At 40.4% G+C, this 19,380-nt stretch overlaps 1 protein-coding gene and 1 non-coding gene across 2 annotated transcripts; one reads left to right on the top strand and one right to left on the bottom strand.

Moving 5' to 3' along the window:
• Positions 1–2,507: 2,507 nt before the first annotated feature.
• Positions 2,508–15,518, bottom strand: TM4SF20 (transmembrane 4 L six family member 20). Its single transcript, XM_010979086.3, has 5 exons — positions 15,423–15,518; positions 10,914–11,104; positions 6,060–6,125; positions 4,524–4,675; positions 2,508–2,799 (listed from the first exon to the last, which is right to left on the bottom strand). Exons 2-5 carry the CDS (start codon positions 11,094–11,096, stop codon positions 2,508–2,510), a joined length of 693 nt encoding a protein of 230 aa, XP_010977388.1. The 5' UTR covers positions 11,097–11,104; positions 15,423–15,518.
• TRNAA-GGC (transfer RNA alanine (anticodon GGC)) lies at positions 13,867–13,938 on the top strand. Its single transcript has one exon. It is a non-coding gene; the product is annotated as a tRNA-Ala (tRNA).
• Positions 15,519–19,380: the final 3,862 nt, after the last annotated feature.

Consider the following 19,380-nt stretch of genomic DNA (forward strand, 5'->3'; position numbering starts at 1 on the left):
GAAGGAGCTTGATATATGTGCTGAAGAATAGGGACAGGAGAGAGTGTTTCAGATGGTGGACGTAGTAAAAAAAAAAAATTGTAAAGATTACAAAACAAGACTGAACATGGGGATGGAAGTGAGAAATAAAAGCAGCTTCGTGAATGACTACGTGCATTTGTGTGTGTGTACACAGACGTGCGTTTGTAAGTTTAGGTACCAGTGAGAGGCTTACGTCTCTGTGTGTTTATGACCCTGTGGAGAAGGGGTTATCTCCCACCCACCTCCAGGGTGATGAACATTACATGCATCACCCCTGACTTGTTCAGTCAAGTACAGTGAGCTGTCATGTTCATTTTACCTGTGTTTTAGTTTTACAGCTCTTAGGAGTTTGACATTCATTTAATAGGCGTTGAGTCTTCACTGAAATCTGAGTACTGAAGATAGGACTCAACTCATTCATTCATGTAACAAAATATTCATAATGGCCCTAGTTGGTATCAGGCACTGTCCCTGGTACTGCGTATACCAGGAGTGAATAAAGGAAACATCCCTGCACCCATGCAGTTTACGCTCTTACAAGGGAGAGTGAAATTTAAGAAAGAAGCACAAATTAAAATGTTGCCATGGTGATACGTACTATAAATGAGAGAACACTAAAGGAAAGAGGAAAGGGAACCCCGCTTTTCACTAGGTGCTTAGGGAAGGCCTCTCAGGAAAAGAGATGCTTGTGCTGATGTCTGCAGGATGAAGAAGACTTAGAGATTAGATGGGTAGTGGGTAGGGCTGGGGGAGGAGAGGCCTTGGTGAGGAACTGAAGCTGAAAAGAGTTGATGAAAGAATGGATGAGAAGGACATGGTCCCTGTTCTCTTAAATTCTCTTACAGTGATGGACTTACAAACAAATACGTGTTACATTGTGACAGGTATGGCAATAGTGGTTTGGATAAGTGCTTAGTTTGTTGGAATCCTGCAGTCTGGGAAGGCTTTCTCAAGTAGGAGATGTTGAAGCTAGACCTTAAGGACAAACTGGTGTTTATAGTAGCATAAGGAGAAGGTACACACAGCAAATGGGTTCAGGGAAAAAAAAAAAAACTTGTAAATTCTTGATATTATGAATTGGGGAAGGGGGCCATCTCTAATACAGGCATTGTAAATTATTTCTAGACCCTTAAGCCCAGTAAACATAAATAATTGAAATAAAATGCAGGAATGATCCTATTCAGAAAATTGCCATTTTCAGTTTTGTCTGTTTTATAACATTTTAATATGGAAAATACATAGATTCTGTTATCCTGTCTTTTAAAGCTTGGCACATATATAAGCCAGGTTTTGAAAGACTGAGTTTTTTCCTAGGTATTTATTGTTTTTTAATTATGAAAAATGCAAACATAGGAAAACCAAAGGTTATATGAATTGAAATATACCTATCACCTAAATACAACAATGAACATTTTTCCATTGCTTTATTTTTTTGGCTGAAATATTTTAAAAACATGTCATTTCCCTCCAAACACATAAATATGCATTTCTGAAAAAACAAGGACATTTTCCTGCATAATCCTAAAACCATTATCAAGCACAAAAAATTAATAAGTCCTTAACAGTACCTAAACCAGTCCTTACACAGGTTTTCCCAGTTGTCCCCAACAAGGTCCACATAATCCATTTAGTTGAATCATGTCTGTCTCTTTGATCTCAATCTAGAATAGTTCCCTCAACCCATCCAATCTTTTATTTTAAACTTGCTGAGAACAGGGGGCTATTGTCTGTTTACTGTCTCACCTTTTGAATTTGCCTGAATATGTCCTCTTTTCCCAGATTTCCTATACGCTGAATTAGGTCTAAAAACCTGATGACATTCAGATGACTGTTGACACTTGAAAAATTTAGGGGTTGGAGGGGTGCCAACTTCCCACGTGGTCAGAAATCCACACGTAACCTGTGGTTGGCCCTCCATATGCATGGTCCCTCCGTGTCCGTGGCTCTGAACCCCAGATTCAACCAGTTGCAGAGTGAGTAGCACTGTAGTATGTGCTGTTGGGAGAAATCTGCCTTATAAGTGGATCCGCACAGTTCAAATCCATGTCGTTCCAGGGTCAACTGTATATATTTATCCCTTTAAAGTGTAAAGAAATAAAATAGAAAGGCCCCATACTTTGACTTCCAGCTTCTGTTCCCTATTGTCCTCCCTCCACACACGAGAATAGTTAGAAAATTCGAAGAATACGGGAGCACAGACAGACACAAGTTGAAAGCTTCTGTCCGCTTCTCCCCAGAGTCAACCAGTGATTTTTTTTCTTTCCATATGAAAATGTGCATTTCCCAACTTGCTTGATGTGTGAAAAGTTGATTTTTTTTTTAAGATCACCTCAAAGGTGACTTTAAAAACAACCTTCTGGATGAAGCTTAACTCATCCAGCTTTCTAGGCAGTGTTCCATGATTGAGCTTCTGGCATCTAAAGAGTGTCTTTTAAACGTCCTTCTCAAATAGTTCAAACTAGTAATTCCATTTTATCATTCGTGAACTACACAATTCGGCCTCTTCGCTTAGAGACCCCACCACACAGGCAGCCGAGGAAGCCGATGATGATCTGACTGAGCCCAAACAGGAGCTCAAGAATTCCCACAAGCAGGAGACCTAAAAACACTGAGAAATGGATGATCCTGTGTCTGTTCTCTGTAGAATTGAAGTGCAAGGTGTATCTTCCCCCGCCCCAGGCCCCTGGGTCACTGACAGCATGGGTGTTGAAATCCGTAGGAGAAACACAAGAGTCGTTGAAGAACCACTGCAGATTGAAGGGTTCTGGGCGATAGGCACTGGAGAAATGAAAGAAATGATAAAAATAAGATATTCAGGAATACCACTGACCACCTGCAGCACTGTGCCCATTAAAGGCCAAGTACAGTGAGACAAAGTGCTTTTGAAATACTGTGCCCAGAAGCTACAGCCAAGATCAGGGCTCTTGAGCTTTGCACTCCCATCAGCTATAAAACGTTTCTTCATTACATGTCCTATCGTTCAACAAGCATTTCCATAGTATCTACTCTTAAGCTGAGCTATATGAAATTTTCCATGTCAACAATGGTTGAATATTAACAGTTTCATGGTCCAACCTATGTAGACAGGCGCTCTTCTCTACTGGCTAAAGAAATGAAAATGAAAGGGCTTCCCCTTTCAAGGAGCTCAAGCCTTAGTGCAGAACTGCAGTGCTGCATCTACTCTTAAATCAGATGTACAGTTTTTACCCACCACAGACATGTTACATGTGTCTGATTAAAGTGATCTGTGCACGTCGTAACAAGGCATGGAGAGTGAGAAACATTTAGCCCTAAAACATCTGTTCTGGCTTGATTTCTCTGGTTTTCCACAGGAAGACTAAGAGTTCTTGTAGAGCTTGCTGTGTCTGGATAACAGAAACTGACGTTCAGCCTGGGAAAACACAGCAGTGTTTCAGCACATGGAATATGAGCATGTTTTTTGCAGTTTGCAGCAAGCATAGGGTCACTCTTTTGTAATTGTTTGCTCTCTGTAATTTCCTGTTTCCCCAGCCAGAGTGGGGATATACCTTGATGCTGTTACCGCCAGAGTTTAGCCTGGTGTCTGGTACATGGCGAGTTGTCACCTGCTGAGGACTAAATGTTTATCACATCTGTGGTTGAAATGTCTAGTTTTATACTCCAGCTCTATTTGTAAAAGGAATTTCTTTGGATTTTTATTCACAGCAACTGTAGTATGCAAATTTTGAGAGATTTTTCTTTTTTTTTAATGCAGCAAGATAAGGAAAAAGGAGGGAAAAATTTTTTTTCATGTAACTATAGAAGTGAGTTCTAGTTATTTGAACAATAAAATATATAGATAACCAATGAATTGGACTGTTCTTTTCTTCCAGTTTTCCAAAATGTGTCTAGATTCAGGCACAGAGCCATCTTACAAGACTGAGCCATTTCCATGTAACTTCAGCATTATTTGTTACTACCTGACAACCTTTTGATTCATTCCTTTGCCTACAGTCTATTTATAGCACATTTGCATAATTCCATTGGCAGCTACTTTATTTCTTTTAGGGCTTATAGGTAAGCCTCTAGATTTTATTAATTTATTGTGTTTTTATTTAATTTTTCAAATTATACAGGTAATGCATGCTTAGGGCTTACAAATTTAATTAGTTCAGAAGTGTAGAAAGCCAGTGCTCCCTTCACTCCCCGAGGGTATCCTCTAGGACCGTTCTCTAAGGATGAAAGTTAAGTTCCTGGTATGTATTTCCAGAAATGTTTTTATATACATGCACATATGCAGCCTAGATTTTTTTAAAAGACAAAAATAATACAACTAATCAACTACTCCTTTTAGACAAGACCATACCCAAAGCTTTCTGAACGTAGGGATTCCTTCATTTCTACGAGATGGTGCCCTTTGGGTTTAACATGCTAAATCCCTAAGAATCTGTCCCATGAGGGAAAACACGGCACTGTGTCAGCACCACACGATTCTAATCTAACTGGCTGCAGGTGTGTCAGACCATCCATGTACAGTTACTCACGTCAAGTTGTTAAATGAAAATTCACAAGTGGAAGTACTGTTGCCTTGAGAGTTACAGATGAGAGGGCCTTCTGAGAGAGCCTGAAAGGACACCAGCAGGCAATACGCAGCACCGATGACAGTGATTACATTCAAAAGTGATGAAAGGAACATCTGAAAAATAAAGTAGGCACATTTGCACGTGCTATGACATGTTCCTGGTCTGTTTCAAGTTTCAGCAGCATTTGCAGTCTCTATAATCAACCGCAGCCCTTCTCCAGCCGCCTTATAGTCCTAGATCTTAAGATCACAGTTTTAATTAGGTATGACATACGAGAAGGCAGAGAGCACGGTCCCTGCCATTTAGTTAGACTCACAGAAAGATCATGGGAAATCTGAACTTTTATGCTCTACCTGAGCCTTGTCCATTTCAGCTGACCACTACAGTGTATCAGGAACCAAGACAGACTGTAAATAACTAGAAAGTAACTATAGTCTTCCATAAATACCAAATGTCAGGAAAAGGTAATTTTTTAAAAATGTAAATTTTTACCTTACTGATATAAATGCATAATATGAATAGAAATATGTACCCTTTAAGTAGTGGTTCTCACCCCTGGGAGCACATTAGAATCACTTATGGGGCTTTTGAAAAAAACTAAGTCAGAATCTTAGGGGAGTCACCAGGCATTGGTATGTTTTAAGATCTTCCCCAGATGGTTGTAATGTTCCCATCAGGTGGAGAACCATTGCTTTAAGACCTCAAGTACAGCCAGGAATATTTACTGTGACTGCTTGTTTATTGATCTACCTGTTTCCTTAAGGAATTATGAGAGCCCTCAGTGTTACTTAGTGTTTTGGGCATAAATAGTGTAAAGACCGGGAACCTTGGAGTCTGATGGATTTGGATACAAATCCACCTTCTAACTCTTCCACTGGCAAGTTGTTTACTTTTTCTGGTGATCAATTTCTCTGTCAATAAAACAGATCATAAAGCTTAAGGGTTTCTAGAGAATTAAGGTAGCGTATTTGAAAATGTTCCGAGTATACTGACAGAAGGTTAACATTAATTTCCTTTACTTATAGCTTAGTTACAATTTTACACATGGTAGGTACATACTAAATGGGGAAAAAAATAACTGGTATCTCCTTTAACTAGTTAAGGACAATTAACATTCTGATCCTAGCGAACCAATGTTGCACATACATAAAGAGCTGAGGACACATTTTCCCTAAGTATTCCACACACGCCGCAAAAGTAACAAGTATTTGAGAGTTATGAAATCGATTATAGCTCCAAGTGTGACTGTTAAATCTCCTTTCTTTGAAAACCTTTAGACTGAAACTGAAGATTGAGGAAAGGTCTGAAAGCTGGCTCCAAAACTAAATTTTTATGGGGGGAAAACAAGATACACTTTTTACTGTCAGTATTATCATCTAATCATTCCAATAGTGTGTTTTTAGGACTGGCCCTGCCCCCGGAGCCACCGGGCGATTCCGGAGATGCTGAGACATCAGTAATGCACTTGTGCTCCCGGCCCAGCCGCGCGGTACTCACCCCGGTTTTGTTGTTGCAACACGCTCTTTTTCTTGCTGCCAAGGACATTGTTGTTGCTGGAATGACCTGGAAATTACATTAACAGGAATGATGAATAGTATTATTTCTCATCAGGTGAAAGAGTGGTGATCTCTACCTTTTATTTGCCAGCAGCTGTGGAAAACCAAGGCTCAAGAGAACAAAAAGGAAATTTGGCAATGCCCTTGATCTTGTGACCCGTGTGAGCCCCATAATCTTTCGATGATAAAGATTAAAGAGGGGGCGGGATGGGGGTTGTCAGGATAGCAGTTTCAAAGTCTTCCATCTATATTCTTACTATACTCTGAGTCATCTTTCAAGAAACGTGGATTTCAGATAGAATTACTTATTAATTATTTTGGAAAGAATGTTTCTGAAAGAATTAGTTGCATCATCTAAAATTCACATTTATTTATTCATTGATTTATTTTGCTGTAATCTGCAACCACTTATCCAATTTCCCCAAAATGGTGCGAATTAACCCGGCAAGCATCCAGAAAGGAAACTGATGGTTTTGTTTGCCTGGCAGTTGGGAACTAAGAATTCTGTCACCACCCTTTTCCCACTTCCCGAACTTTCCTCTCACCCCCAGGGTCACCACTAGTTCCCCAAACTTATGATTTGAGAATGATTTTTAGTGCCACATTCTCCTCTCTACTCCTGTGTTCATGATATGTAATGAGCTCACTTCATGTGGATGTTGGGAGATCTCGTATTCTGTGTCAAGAAGACAATGTGACTGGGGAAAGCTGTGAGAAATTGCGCCACATTCTCAGGACTTAGGTTAAAATGTTTAGTAACAGCTAGTCAGCAGCTCTGATAAGAAATCCTTCCTGGAAGAAGATTCATATCACTAAAGAGTGGAATGTAAATTACTTCCTTCCAATTAAGAAATTTTAGTCATAATTTTTTTTTCTTTTTGCCACCTCAGCACAGCTGCCCTCAGTGGCTCTCTCTTTCCTTCCAGCCCTGTTTCCTAACATTTCGCTGAGTTCTAACGGCACGCCAGGCACTGTTACAGGCGCTGTATGTGTTTTAGTCCATTTGCAGCCTCATATGAATCCTATGAGGTGGTGCTGACTATCCCCATTTGACTGGGGCAGAAAACTGAGGCACAGAAAGTGTGAGTAACTCGTCTAAGAAAGTGGAAGCATTGGAATTCAAAGCTGAGCATTTGGGTTCCAGAGCCCAGACTCAACTACTGTTCCAACCACGCTGGCCAATCCTTACAAGTCTCCTCTGTTCCTTCTTAGAGCTTGTTCCTTCTCATCCCCACCATGCCTGCTTATCTCCTAGTCCTGCTTCTAATTGCTCTCACACCAGCCCTTCTTTCCAAGACCATGTCTACCTCTGTTTTTTCAGAGCAGGTCTAAGATTGAACAGCCTTCCAAGGCAAACTTCACCCCATGTGACCACGTGCTGACTCCGTGTCGCTTACGGAAAGCGCTTTGTGTTTTCATCAAGCTCTGCTTACATATTGCCCTGAACACAAACCCCCGAATAATTCAGAGGACAGGTGTCTGTGTGGCAGCCCGGCCACTGCAGGGCAGCGCTGAGAGCCCAGAAGAAAGGGGAAGAGAAATCTGTGCCCCAGTGAGGTGTCCGTGCTCGTGGGCTCAACTTCCTTTGTTGTAACGTTAGTTAAACTGCCTTCCGAGCCTAAGGAACAAATCACTTAGGACAAGAGCTGGCAAACTATGGCCCACCACCTCTTTTTAATAAAGTTTTATTAAAACACGGCCATGCCCATTCACTTGCTTATTATTTATGGCTACTTTTGTGCACCAGCGGTAGAGTTGATTAGTGAGAGAGACTTGCTTGCAAAGCCTAACCCAGTCACTCTCTGGCTCTTCACCCCAAAAACTAGTTGCCCCTGATTTAGAAAATGAATTGATCTGTTAAAAAAAGTTGGAGCAACATTAAAGTACAACTTGAATGGATAAATCATTCCATTTTCCTTATTGATGTAAATTAAACTGCTTTCTTGAAGCTTAATTTATCTCAGAGATGCTGAAAGAGATGCTTTCCCTTGCAAAGGGGTTTTATAAAGTAACAACGACTTGTTATATATGAATCTCCACCCAGCTGACGTCACGGCATGTTAACACATCTGTGTTACATCGTTATGAGTAAGCTGATAACTCACTGTATTTAAACCATTTCGCCCATTCAGGGCTTTGGAAATTGGAGGGGCTCTTTATAGGATGGACATTAAGATGTGTAAGTGTGTGTGTAACTCAATTATAAATCTTCCAGATAATCTCCTGGGGGAAAAAAAGTTATATTGAGAATACTCTGTCAATTCCTAAGCACGTTTGAATGCAGAGGACTTTGGTGAAATTATTTTTGTCACATCATTTTTTTTTAATAAAGAAAAAAAGTAGCATTGTTTATTTTTCCTTACAGAAACCCATACGTTCATCCAGTTTTGGAAGTAAGGTATATGATTTTATAAATGAAGTACAGAAAAGACTTTAGACCACTACAACTCTGATAGAATTCAAACTTTGGGGAATTCCTCCAAGTACTTAACCATGAGAGTAACTCATAAAGCCATGGCTCATCATAAATAAAAAACTGTATTTTGAAAATTCTTGTTATACATAATTTTTCAATTTGTTTAATGTTCAATAATTTGTTCTCTGTTAAGATTTAATAATTGATGAATTATCATTATGTAATAAGTGAAATCAATAAATAAGCATGATTAATCTCATATAAAAAAAAAGGCCTTTGTATTTTTTTAAAAGAAACATTACAAGTCTTTTTTTTCAGTACTTGGAAAAAAGGATGTATCGATTTTCCATTTATCAGATAATAGAGGAAGATAATTACATAACATTTGTGTTCTGTGTCATAGTTTCAGAAGATGAAAAGGTTCACCTCTGTTTTGGGTAAATCATTAAACTATAAAATGATTAGATATTATGAAGTAATCAGTAATGAATCCTGTAGCTTTTATTATTAACTACTTCCTGCAAAATCCTCTGTTTTTGAAACAATACTAATTTAAAATGCTACAGATTAGAACAATTTCAAGAACTCTGACAAAAGTGCTTATCAAGGCAGTGATTTCTTCTTCATTAACTTTCTGCTTATTTACCAGTGTATTGAGAGTTCAATATTTTGAACTAGTTATTATTTTCAAGATGTAAAGGACACAATTCCCCTTGAAAAAGATTCTTCCACATTCTACATACAGCCAAGGAAATACAAGAAAATACACCTGTATTCGGAGCCCTTCTCTCACTCACCTGTTTGCTTGTGAGCCTGGTCTGGAGTTTGAGGCTCAATTTATAAAGTACCTATTGAACTTTTCAAAGAGTTCTTTGATGCTTTGAAGACATTCCACAATAGAGTAACAGTGAAAGTCTGGTGTGATACCAGTATGTTGTTAACATTTATTGGGGGTAATAAAACAAATCATGGAACAAGAAAGTCCAGATTCCAAAACAGCTTCACATATAATCTTTCTATGCTTCAGTTTCCTGGTCATTCAAGTTTATGGGTTAAGTTATGGATTTTGTCCTTCCCTTTTGTCTGCCTGAGATTGGTGATAAGGATTACGATGCTAAAACTTTGGAGTCAGGTACATCTGAAATTGGGTTTCATACCTACTGTATAACCTTGTTAACATTCTTAACCTTCTGTTTGCTAGTCTGTTAAAATACAAATGTTAGTATCTACTCAGACAGATTATTCCAGGGTTTAAATGAGATAGTGCAAAGTGTAAACCCAGCAGTTGGCACTTGTCTGTCCTCTCTCTGTATTATATCTAGTGATGCAAGAGTGCTTTCATGCAAGCTGGGGAATCAGACTAGAAGCCATAACTGATCATCACTGTAACACACACACACAAACACACACATCCAAACAAAGGCACGTTTCTCTGGCATTAATGAGACTGTCCTCAGGTAGCACCCAAGTAGTATAACAAAACCAAGCCTCTTGAATGCTGAATTTTCAAACTTCTATATCCACATCCCTATTTTACTGATACAGAAACAAAAATCACGGGATAAATAATTTGCTAACAGTAATATACCGGAGACAGAACCAGAGCTGAGATACTCTGCCAGGCCTGACAATAACATGTGTTGCTCTGCACAGTGGGCTCTACCCAGGCTGCTGCATCAGAGTTCCCAGAAGTCCCAGAAATCTGCGTCTATTACAGGTGCCTCAGGTGATCTGTGATCAGGTAGGCGGGGGAGCTCTGCATTATACTGCCCTGCTGCAGATTTCAACAAAGATAGACCTATTCGTGATTATCTCACTTAACATGAAACAAGCATCGTGATGTTTCCGTTGTAAGTAAGACCTGAGTCAAAAAGTCCCTGAGGTCAGGGACCCAGAGTTTCTAGCCCCAAACCTCCCCTCAGTGCAGGCAATGCCGTCTTTGTGCCTCACACTGGTCATCCAGGATATTCGTCGTGCATGGACCCTCCCCATCCCTGCTGAGCACTTGCCACTCCTGCCGCGTTCCCCACAAGTACTTGGAGACTAATATGGGCAAAGGAAAGCTGAGGGAATGCATTTGAAAGGTCCTTAACACTAACTATGAAGCGTGGAAAAGCAGCCTTACATATACAGAAGTATCATAGGTAATAACCCAAACAGCTCTTCTATTATTATTTTTCACCCAAGCTCCCTAGCCTGTACCACAGTTTATTTAAATTGTTGTTCTTCACTGATGCCAATATAAATACCATCCTGACCGCTTCTCACTATATTCTAAGCCTACAGGTAGCTCACTGCGAGGCTGAAAGGTGGTTTTTAGAACATCTTTAGTGAAATAGGATGCCTTTGCCCAAATCCAGTTGAATAAATTTTACTCACCATCAAACCTGCTCCAATAATTCCTGGGAACCACCATTCAAAGCAAGAGATGGGGTTTTGAAAACTATGGTCTTCATCAACTAAGTTGACAATTAGAGGTATTGCGTTGAGAGTTACTCCCAACAGAAGCAGAACCAGCAGGCTGAATCCATTGCACGCCGTCCATCCTTCACAGCAGGTCATGGTCTCCCCTGATTCGACGAGAAACCCTGTCAGGGTGGCTGCTTGTGTGGCACTCTCTTGCCTTTTATCCTGAGCCTTCTAGTTAAAGTTCAGCATTTATTAAAAAAAAATTACAGAAAGCAGTTCAGAGTCCAATAAGGGCAGGGCATTATTATGAGTATTACAGGAAGTAAGGATTGATTTTATATTATGATGGGGTAGAGGAAGGAAGGTGAAAAAAATCTGTAGTTTCTGTTAGATAAATTTATGCATAAAAACAGATGAAAACTTAAAAAAAGACAGGTTTAAGATACACTCTACTAACATATTTTACATTTTATTAGTATACCATATAAAAAGTAAAAACAAGAATATCCAGTTAATATATTTTTTCTTGTTGTATTGATATTATTACCAGCTATAGAAATTCCTTATTTTGAAATTGCTTAACAAGAAAGTGAACATATATGAGATTGAGAGAAAAATATTTTCTCTGAAAAGAGAATCAAATGTTCTCGATTAGTCAAAATGTTAGGGTTCAGTTTCAGGCTGTATACTCATATAAACAAAGGTTTAAAAATGTTTGGTGCCATATTATTCCAGTACTGTAGACTAGTCCCTTTGGAGGCAGACTGAGACTCCCGTAAGATTTGTGGGAGGTTCGATTAACACTGCCAGACTGAAAGTATTCAAACATAGAAATCAAAATGAAACAGGAAGAGGAAGCAGCCTGGAGGGGAGATTATCACTTCTTATTTTCTTCCAACCCTGAATGCTTACTTGGTCGTGTACAGTGCATTCTGGACTGAGGTTCCACACTAGTGTCTCCCTACTAGTTTGTGAGCTCCTCCAGAAAAGGTTCTATCAGTTGGGACAGGCTTTAAAATACAGTTCTCACTTATGCTAATTGGCCATCACAGGTCCACAAGGGGGCTCTGCTCATGGTAGTTACCGAGAGACTCAGAACGGACAGAGGCACCAACCGTCTCTCGTGGCTCCTACCACTGCAGAGACAGAGTAGAAGGATGTTGTGAGCCACATACGAGTGTTAACGTCGCTGTCCAGAAAAGATCCAGGTCATTTCTATTCACATTTTATTGGCCAGATTCAGTTCTGTTTGAGTTCAAGTGTGTGGTAAAATATGAACCAACATGTGTTGTGTCCAGAAAAGAATCAACCAGCTCTGCTATCTACCATGCCATCCTTCTACGTCCGTGTGATCCCCATCCCAGCCCAGAGCACAGACTCAGCAAATGCTATTGGAAATGATGGCAGAATAAATGAGTGAATGAATGCAAAAGTGGAGTCAGTAAGCGCAGGTATAATGGGCTTAGACAGTAGCGCCGTCTTACAGAAGCAGGAGTGCATATTGAGCATGCTACGTTGGGTGTGTCTGGTTTCTACCCTGTGTAGACTGACTGCAGGTCCTGTCTTTGTCTTCTGTGAGATGCCTCTATAGTCTTGTAATAAATTGTCTCCGTTTTAGGACTTATGTAAGTTTCCTTCCCCCCCCCCAAAAAAAAACCCTAAAATTTACCAAAACCAAGAATGGAAAAGCATACAAATAACTTGTTACATGTCATGCTAAAGCAAGAAAAGGAGTTCAGAAAAAGGAAGGATTCTACCAAGGAGGGCAAAGAACTAGGATTCCTCTCAGCTGGGACATTGGCGAGAATTTGACACAAAACTGTGATCAGAAGGGTATTTTGTGTACCAGTGTCAGCTGCAGAAAACCAAGATTGTTCTCTCTAAGGATCAGAAGGATATTTTGTGTACCAGTGTCAGCTGCAGAAAACCAAGATTGTTCTCTCTAAGTTAAGCAGGAAGAAGTGTAATTGAGGAACCGTGTGGACAAAATTGTCGGGAGAACTGGAGGGCAGGCTTTAGAACGCCTCCTGGGACGTGACTGCTGGATGGCCTTGCGGGAGCTTCTGCCTCAGTAGCAGTCAGAAAGGCAGGGAAATCAAGAAGCCATCTCTGGTTTCATGGGTGTACACATCTGTCAGAGTTCATCACACTGTACATCTGAAATATGTGTAGTGTACTATACAGGAATCATACCACAATAAAGGTGTTTAAAAAAAAAGAAAGAAGCCGCCTCTGGATTGGTCAAATTCAAGCATGCACCAAGACAGCTACAAGTCTAGGAAGCCATGATTACTGCTGCCACCACTGCTCCTCCAAACCCTCAAGATCAGTGACAGGACCCTGAAACCCTGAATGTGACATCTGCTGCCGCTGCAACTGCTTCTTAACCTCAGTGAAACTAATATCTGCACCCAGGAACATTGATGCAGTGCAGAAAACTCAACACTACTACCTCCAACCTTCCTTCACAGCCATGGACAGAAGTAGCAGAAAGATGGCCTCCACTTCACCTTCGCACAGGATGATCTAATTGCTGCAATATCCAGACCTTAGATGCAGAGCACTCTGGGAAATGCAGTTTTTTAATTCTTCTAAATTGAATTATATTCTATTTACCATGTTGTGTTAATTTCTGGTGTACAGCAAAGTCACTCATTTATACATACATATATATATTCCTTTTCATATTCTTTTTCATTATAAGCTATTACAAAGTATTGAATATAGTTCCCTGTGTTACACAGTAGGACCTTGTTGTTTATCTATTTTATATATGGTAGTTAGTATCTGCAAATCCTGAACTCCCAATTTATCCGTCCCACCCCTTTTCCCTTCTGGTAACCATAAGTTTGCTTTCTATGTCTGAGAGTCTGGCTCTGTTATGTAAATAAGATTCCACATATAAATAATATCATATGGATGGGGGGGTGTAACTCAGTGGTAGAGTCTGTGCTTGGCATGCACGAGGTCCTGGGTTCAATCCCCAGTGCCTCCATTAAGGGGAAAAGAAAGTGTAATCTATAAAAGTTCTGGAAAATGTAGTTTTAAGTCATTCCAGCCTCTACAGTCCAGAAAGGCATAGGAGAATGACATTGAAATGAATATTGAGCAAGACAACTCACCATGGTGATTTCATTTAAATTGTATGAGAAAAAAAAACTTTCTCTAGAGTATCTGGGATTATCATTTCTATGTATCATTTTAAATGATATGAATCATGTTTGTGCTTCTTCCATGTCTTAGATGTCTAGACTCTCTAGATATACTTACATGTCTAGAATGACATGTTACTTTTAAAAACAAGTCAAAATTACCTGTTTAATTCAAATGAGAACACATCTCAAGAGTGTTAGAAAAATGTGTTTCTCTGAGGGTAGAAGAGAGTTAATATATGGGAGAGAATGGAGTCACAGCCAAGTCATATTTGCGTCACTGGTGAAGACAAGAGGTAATGCAAAAGCACCTTGTTTTGTCCTCTCCCCCTACTCAATGCTTCCCCTCCTAGCCCCCTGCACACCACAGACCTAGAACCAATAAGAATTGTAGTTAAACGCTGGAGACCACATTTCCTGAAATTCTCTGGCTCTTACTATCTTCTGCCCACCCCATGAAAGGTTCATGTGATCTTCATGTAGCTCCAGCCATGCCCTGAATATGCCTCACAGCACCCTGGATAACTACCCCAGGAGGAATTTGTGGGACGGGAACAGGTATTGCATGCCCACTCACATTCTGTCAGACATCATTTTCCTAAACACACTCCAGTCAAATCAGTTGAGGGTTTTATTAGATCATGGGCTTCATGCACAGACATAGCTAATGGTCCACCAACATTCATTTTTTTTACCTTTCATAGTAGAGTGGTTGAGAAGTGTCTGCCTAGTCATGGACTACATTTCCCAGCTCCCCATGCATCTAGGTTGGGCCATATGACTACTTTTAACCAATGGGAAGTGAGGAGAAGTAAGCTATGTTCCTTTCAATCTAAGGAGCTTACAAAGTGATGGACGTTGTCTGCTTTCTTCTTTTTCATCTATAGTTTGGAGAGAAACCAAACTACCCTGGAAGTCAAGTGTTGAAAATATCAGTTTCCATCAACCTAACTTTCTACCATTTAGAGGTCCCAAGTGCCTCCCCACCTAGAACTGCTCAAGGTAGTTGACATCAACAAGCAGTCAATGTCTATTGTGTTAACTCATCGTATTGTTTGTGTCAGTTTGTTATGGTAGCTAGCATTACCCCAATAAATCCAGCGTATCCCTTGTTTTTCACTATATAACCTTTCTGATCTTTGCAATGTGTTGCCAAATGTCAACTCCATCACTCCCACCCCACCTCAAAAGCAACATCAAAAACAAATCAAAACAAGATAGTCAAATACTACATTTTCCTAGAGTCTTATTCAGCAATTATATTTTGGAATATTAGGAAACATTAGAAAACTGTACGGTATGTAAGCAATATAAATAAGAATGTTACCGAAATGCAGGTCCGGCTGCTTGCCTCTGGAAAGCCAATACAGAGAGAGGCACGTGTTGGTAGAAAGGAAAGTTTGCTTATTCTGGAGGCTGGCAATGGAAAGTGGGGTTGCAGACTCCTATCCAAAGTCCAACTCCACCCCCCTCACTGCCAATCAATGGGTAAGAACTTTTAAAGTGGAGTTTTAGGAGCGCACAGGCAGAGGGAGGGGACTACATGCAGAACAGCACAGCCAGTTCTGACAGTCATCTTTAAGTTAGTCATACGGTGGTCTGATCTGCATCACCTCGGTTGCTTCAAGGACGGTTCATCTTCAGTTCCAAGGTTGGTTTGTTCCCATTTATCTGAAGCCAGTTCTCGGAATTGTGGCCACTTATGTCATGACTACAGTCTGGTCATTGTTTAGTTAACTTCCTCTGTCTGGCGGGGGTTTCAGTAGCTATAAAACGGCTCAAAGGACATGGCTCAGAATATTATCAATAGTCCTTGAGAAGGAACTCAAGGTCCTTGACTTTGTTTAATGACTAAACTATTTTTTTTTTGCATGACTGTTCCCTTTTGGTTTTTTATTTTTCTTATTTCTCTAATTAAACGTATTCTTTGACTAAAGGAATAAAAGAGAAAAAAGTTTTGTTTTTACAGACAAGAGGCAGGCAGAGGACATGAAGGGGGGTGGTTTGCACTGGGAAGGCCCCTTAGGGTCCTGCTGCATTTCAGGAATACAGGTGCAGAAGTTCCACAAACAGAATAGTAAGGATTTCAAGATTGAAACATCTTTAAAAGTATTATCTCATTCCCTGAGCTCATTAGTGTGGATTTCTGCACCCTCAGAACTGTGGCGTATTTTTGCTGCCATGTGGATTTTGATTGATGGATCGGACTGGATTGAGAATTGTTTATAGATAACCTAAGCACATTTTAATGCCCACTATAGCCAAAGTAGATACACGGGTCTGTGCGGTAGAGAACCTGTGAATTTCACTGTGAGGACTCAATAGATTCATGTGCTGTTAAAGCAGTAAGCGTCTAGAGGTTTTTAGCTCAAACTTTTTATTTTTACAGGTGAGTAAGATTCAGGGAGGCTAACTCATTCATGATCAGGCTGCTCTAGCAAAGCATAGACTTGAATGTGAGACTTCTGACTTCTAATCAGGTGTCTTTCTATTAAATTACAAGCTGAATATTTAGATGAACAAAAATAAATGAAAGTTCAGAATGTCTAAAAATCTAAGCCCAGGATTGAGCCTGGCCTCCAGTTGCACCTACCCAGAGGCCGGGCAGCCCGCCCCCTAGTGGCAGCACTGCCTCTTGCAACACCTCTGCTGACAGCAGCCCTTCCTGCAGCCGCAGTCACACGAGTGGCGGTGGCAGGTGCGGCGGTGGCAGCAGCCCACTTGGTAGCATTGGCACGTGGTGCAGCTGTCACACTGCAGCCGTCACACTGCAGCCATCATTGCAGCCACCACCACAGCAGCCCATGGCGTCAGTACAGGGGACTCAGGAGAGGGGTGAATGGAGAATCAGGAGGTGAGGGGGGTCTGATGCCGCCTTCTGCTGGGGGGGCCCTTATAGACTCTGTTTGGCTTGGTCTTGACCCAAGCACCTAACTAGTTCTTTGGTTTTTTATCTCATTTACCCTGGGAGAATTTTACAGCGCCTCTGGTTTACTTCCTCAAGGACTTTAGCCTCATAAAATAGCTTATTTCAATTCTGAACTTACTTGTTTTAAAGACATATTTACAATAGGATTATGAGGGTCTGAAATATTTTCCCGTCGCCTTCATTTTCTGCATAACCAATGCAGGTCTGACTCTGAAGTTATGGTCTGAATTGTAAACATGAGTAGAAGTATGACATCTAATCTTTTCCATCTTGATCCTTTAAGAGATGATGCAAAGAAATGCCTCCTCAGGCTGACATCTCTACCAATTAGAGGCCTTGAAATGAACATTTCCCAAACCTCCCAGATCCCACGTTCAAGGAGAAGAAGAATCTGTGGGGCTTCCCCATCCTTTTTCAGGCTTCCTGCTGTCCCTGGTTAGTGTTTAGATTCTGAAAATAAATGAAGAGATTCACTCGAAAGACTGTACTTCAATTAAAAAAAAAAAAAGTCAGCCAAGAGAGGACTCTCTCAGAACTGCAGAACTTTGGGCCACAGAGTCAAGATTTGGCACAGCTGGTGCACGGAAACCATGTGTGATCCCACAGCATGAATGAAGTCCCATAGGCAGACCCAGCGCTGGGACTGTCAGCCCAGAATCGTGGAGCACCATCTTTCTGAGAGCATGGTGGCTTTCTACCCGGGCACGTGAACAGTATGTCGGAAGAACAGATTCAGTATAACTTTGTAGTTGGCAAATTAAATCTGTGTTACCTTGGAAATATAATAGGGAGTGAAGTACAAGTAAATCTTGTTTTTAAACTACAGGCCCTCAGGGAGGCTGCACTGAAGTGAGTGCTTACATACAAACAAGTCACAATCAGAGGTTTCCAGGTGCCCAGCAGCATCCTTAGATCGGAGCAGAGGCCCAGGGCCCTGCACGTTAGGGTCCCGGGTACCACAGCAAATGGAAACAAATCTGTTAAAGAACTCAAGGGCCCCTCTGCCAGGATCCAGAGCTCAGCTGTAACCCTAAGCAGCCGCTGCTGTGAGGTGACTCAGGCGGCTCAGGTTGGGGAAATGGTGGCCACAGCTCTTGCCCTGGGTCCTGGGAACAGGGGCTCCCGGCTTCTGACTGCCGTGGAGGTTTGTGGGCTGATTACTTCAGAGAGTGTGGAGGAGGATTTGTTTGATGGAGACACTTAGGCAAGAGAAAAGACAAAATGACTTGGCAAATCCTTCCTCAAAATGTTCCTGTATAATAATGTATCATTTCCATGAGGAATGGCAAGCATCCATTTCCTTGCTTCTCCTTGAGTTCTGACTCCTTGTTCTGGAGGCACTCCCATGTTCCAGTGGTGCCCACAATGTTTATTTGCACTAGGTGGCTGAACAGTGTTTGCAACATTAAACAATATATATTCTTCCAACATTTGTATACATGTTGCTCTAGACATACCATTCATGAAATGGGCTGTTGATTCATTACACGGGCACTAAATAAACATTAAACGTTAGACTTGTGAATACTTCTACTCTCAAAATGTATTTGCTAAAACTTAATTATGTATTTTTAAAAGTCGATAAGTATTTTAGCTTTGTTTAAATAATTCTAATTTAAAATGCTCATTTCTTATAATTTGATTTTGACTTTTAATTCTGTAGGTAATTTTGAAGATTTTTTTTCCAAGAAAGTTTAAAGCATGTGAAAAATACTTTAAACTTTTAAACTTTTACATTTTCTTTATTTTGTTCTTCTAATGAGAATATATTCAAATTCTTCACAGTTTGAATATTATTACGTTTCATTTTTAATCCTTTAGATCATTACAGTCGAGGTGGGAGGGTAATAGCTCAGTGGCAGAGCATGTGCTTAACATGCATGAGGTCCTGGGTTCAATCCCAAGTACTTCTATTAAAGAAAAAGTTGATCAATATTGTCGATAGACTACCAAGTATTTTTTTAATCTTTATTGTTACAAATATTTAATAATTTGATGAAATGAGGGTAAGGAAAAGCATTCTGGAAAAAACATACAGTAATTTGTGTAGTGTGTGTATCTCTGTTTTACTACTCATCCAAACTTCGTGACCCATCAACAGGATACCCAGACATAACGCAACGGTGATTAAATTCTGTCGTCTTTGACATTTTGCCGAAAGTCACAAAGGTATACATATTTTTTCATATGGTTGTTATGAAAGTATATTTGACCAGGCAAAAGAATGGAGCACATAGTAACAGTCTGTGAACGTGATTTATTGCTTTTTAATACTGAGACCTATAGTTCGCAGGCTTCAAATCTCAGCCCTGCAAAGGTCACGACTGTGCAGCATGTAAACAAAAGTGGAGGGCAT

This window comes from Camelus dromedarius, chromosome 4 (assembly GCF_036321535.1).
Source record: "Camelus dromedarius isolate mCamDro1 chromosome 4, mCamDro1.pat, whole genome shotgun sequence".
Classification (NCBI taxonomy): Eukaryota; Metazoa; Chordata; class Mammalia; order Artiodactyla; family Camelidae; genus Camelus; species Camelus dromedarius.

What these genes read in the sequence shown, in the direction of transcription:
- TM4SF20 (XM_010979086.3), bottom strand. Translation starts at nt 11,096, where the DNA reads ATGACCTGCTGTGAAGGATGGACGGCGTGCAATGGATTCAGCCTGCTG. An exon ending in TTATTGGAGCAGGTTTGATG is followed by an intron (nt 6,126 to 10,913) that starts GTGAGTAAAATT and finishes TGTAATTTCCAG; the next exon opens with GTCATTCCAGCAACAACAAT. An exon ending in TTTTCATTTAACAACTTGAC is followed by an intron (nt 2,800 to 4,523) that starts GTGAGTAACTGT and finishes TCATTTCTCCAG; the next exon opens with TGCCTATCGCCCAGAACCCT.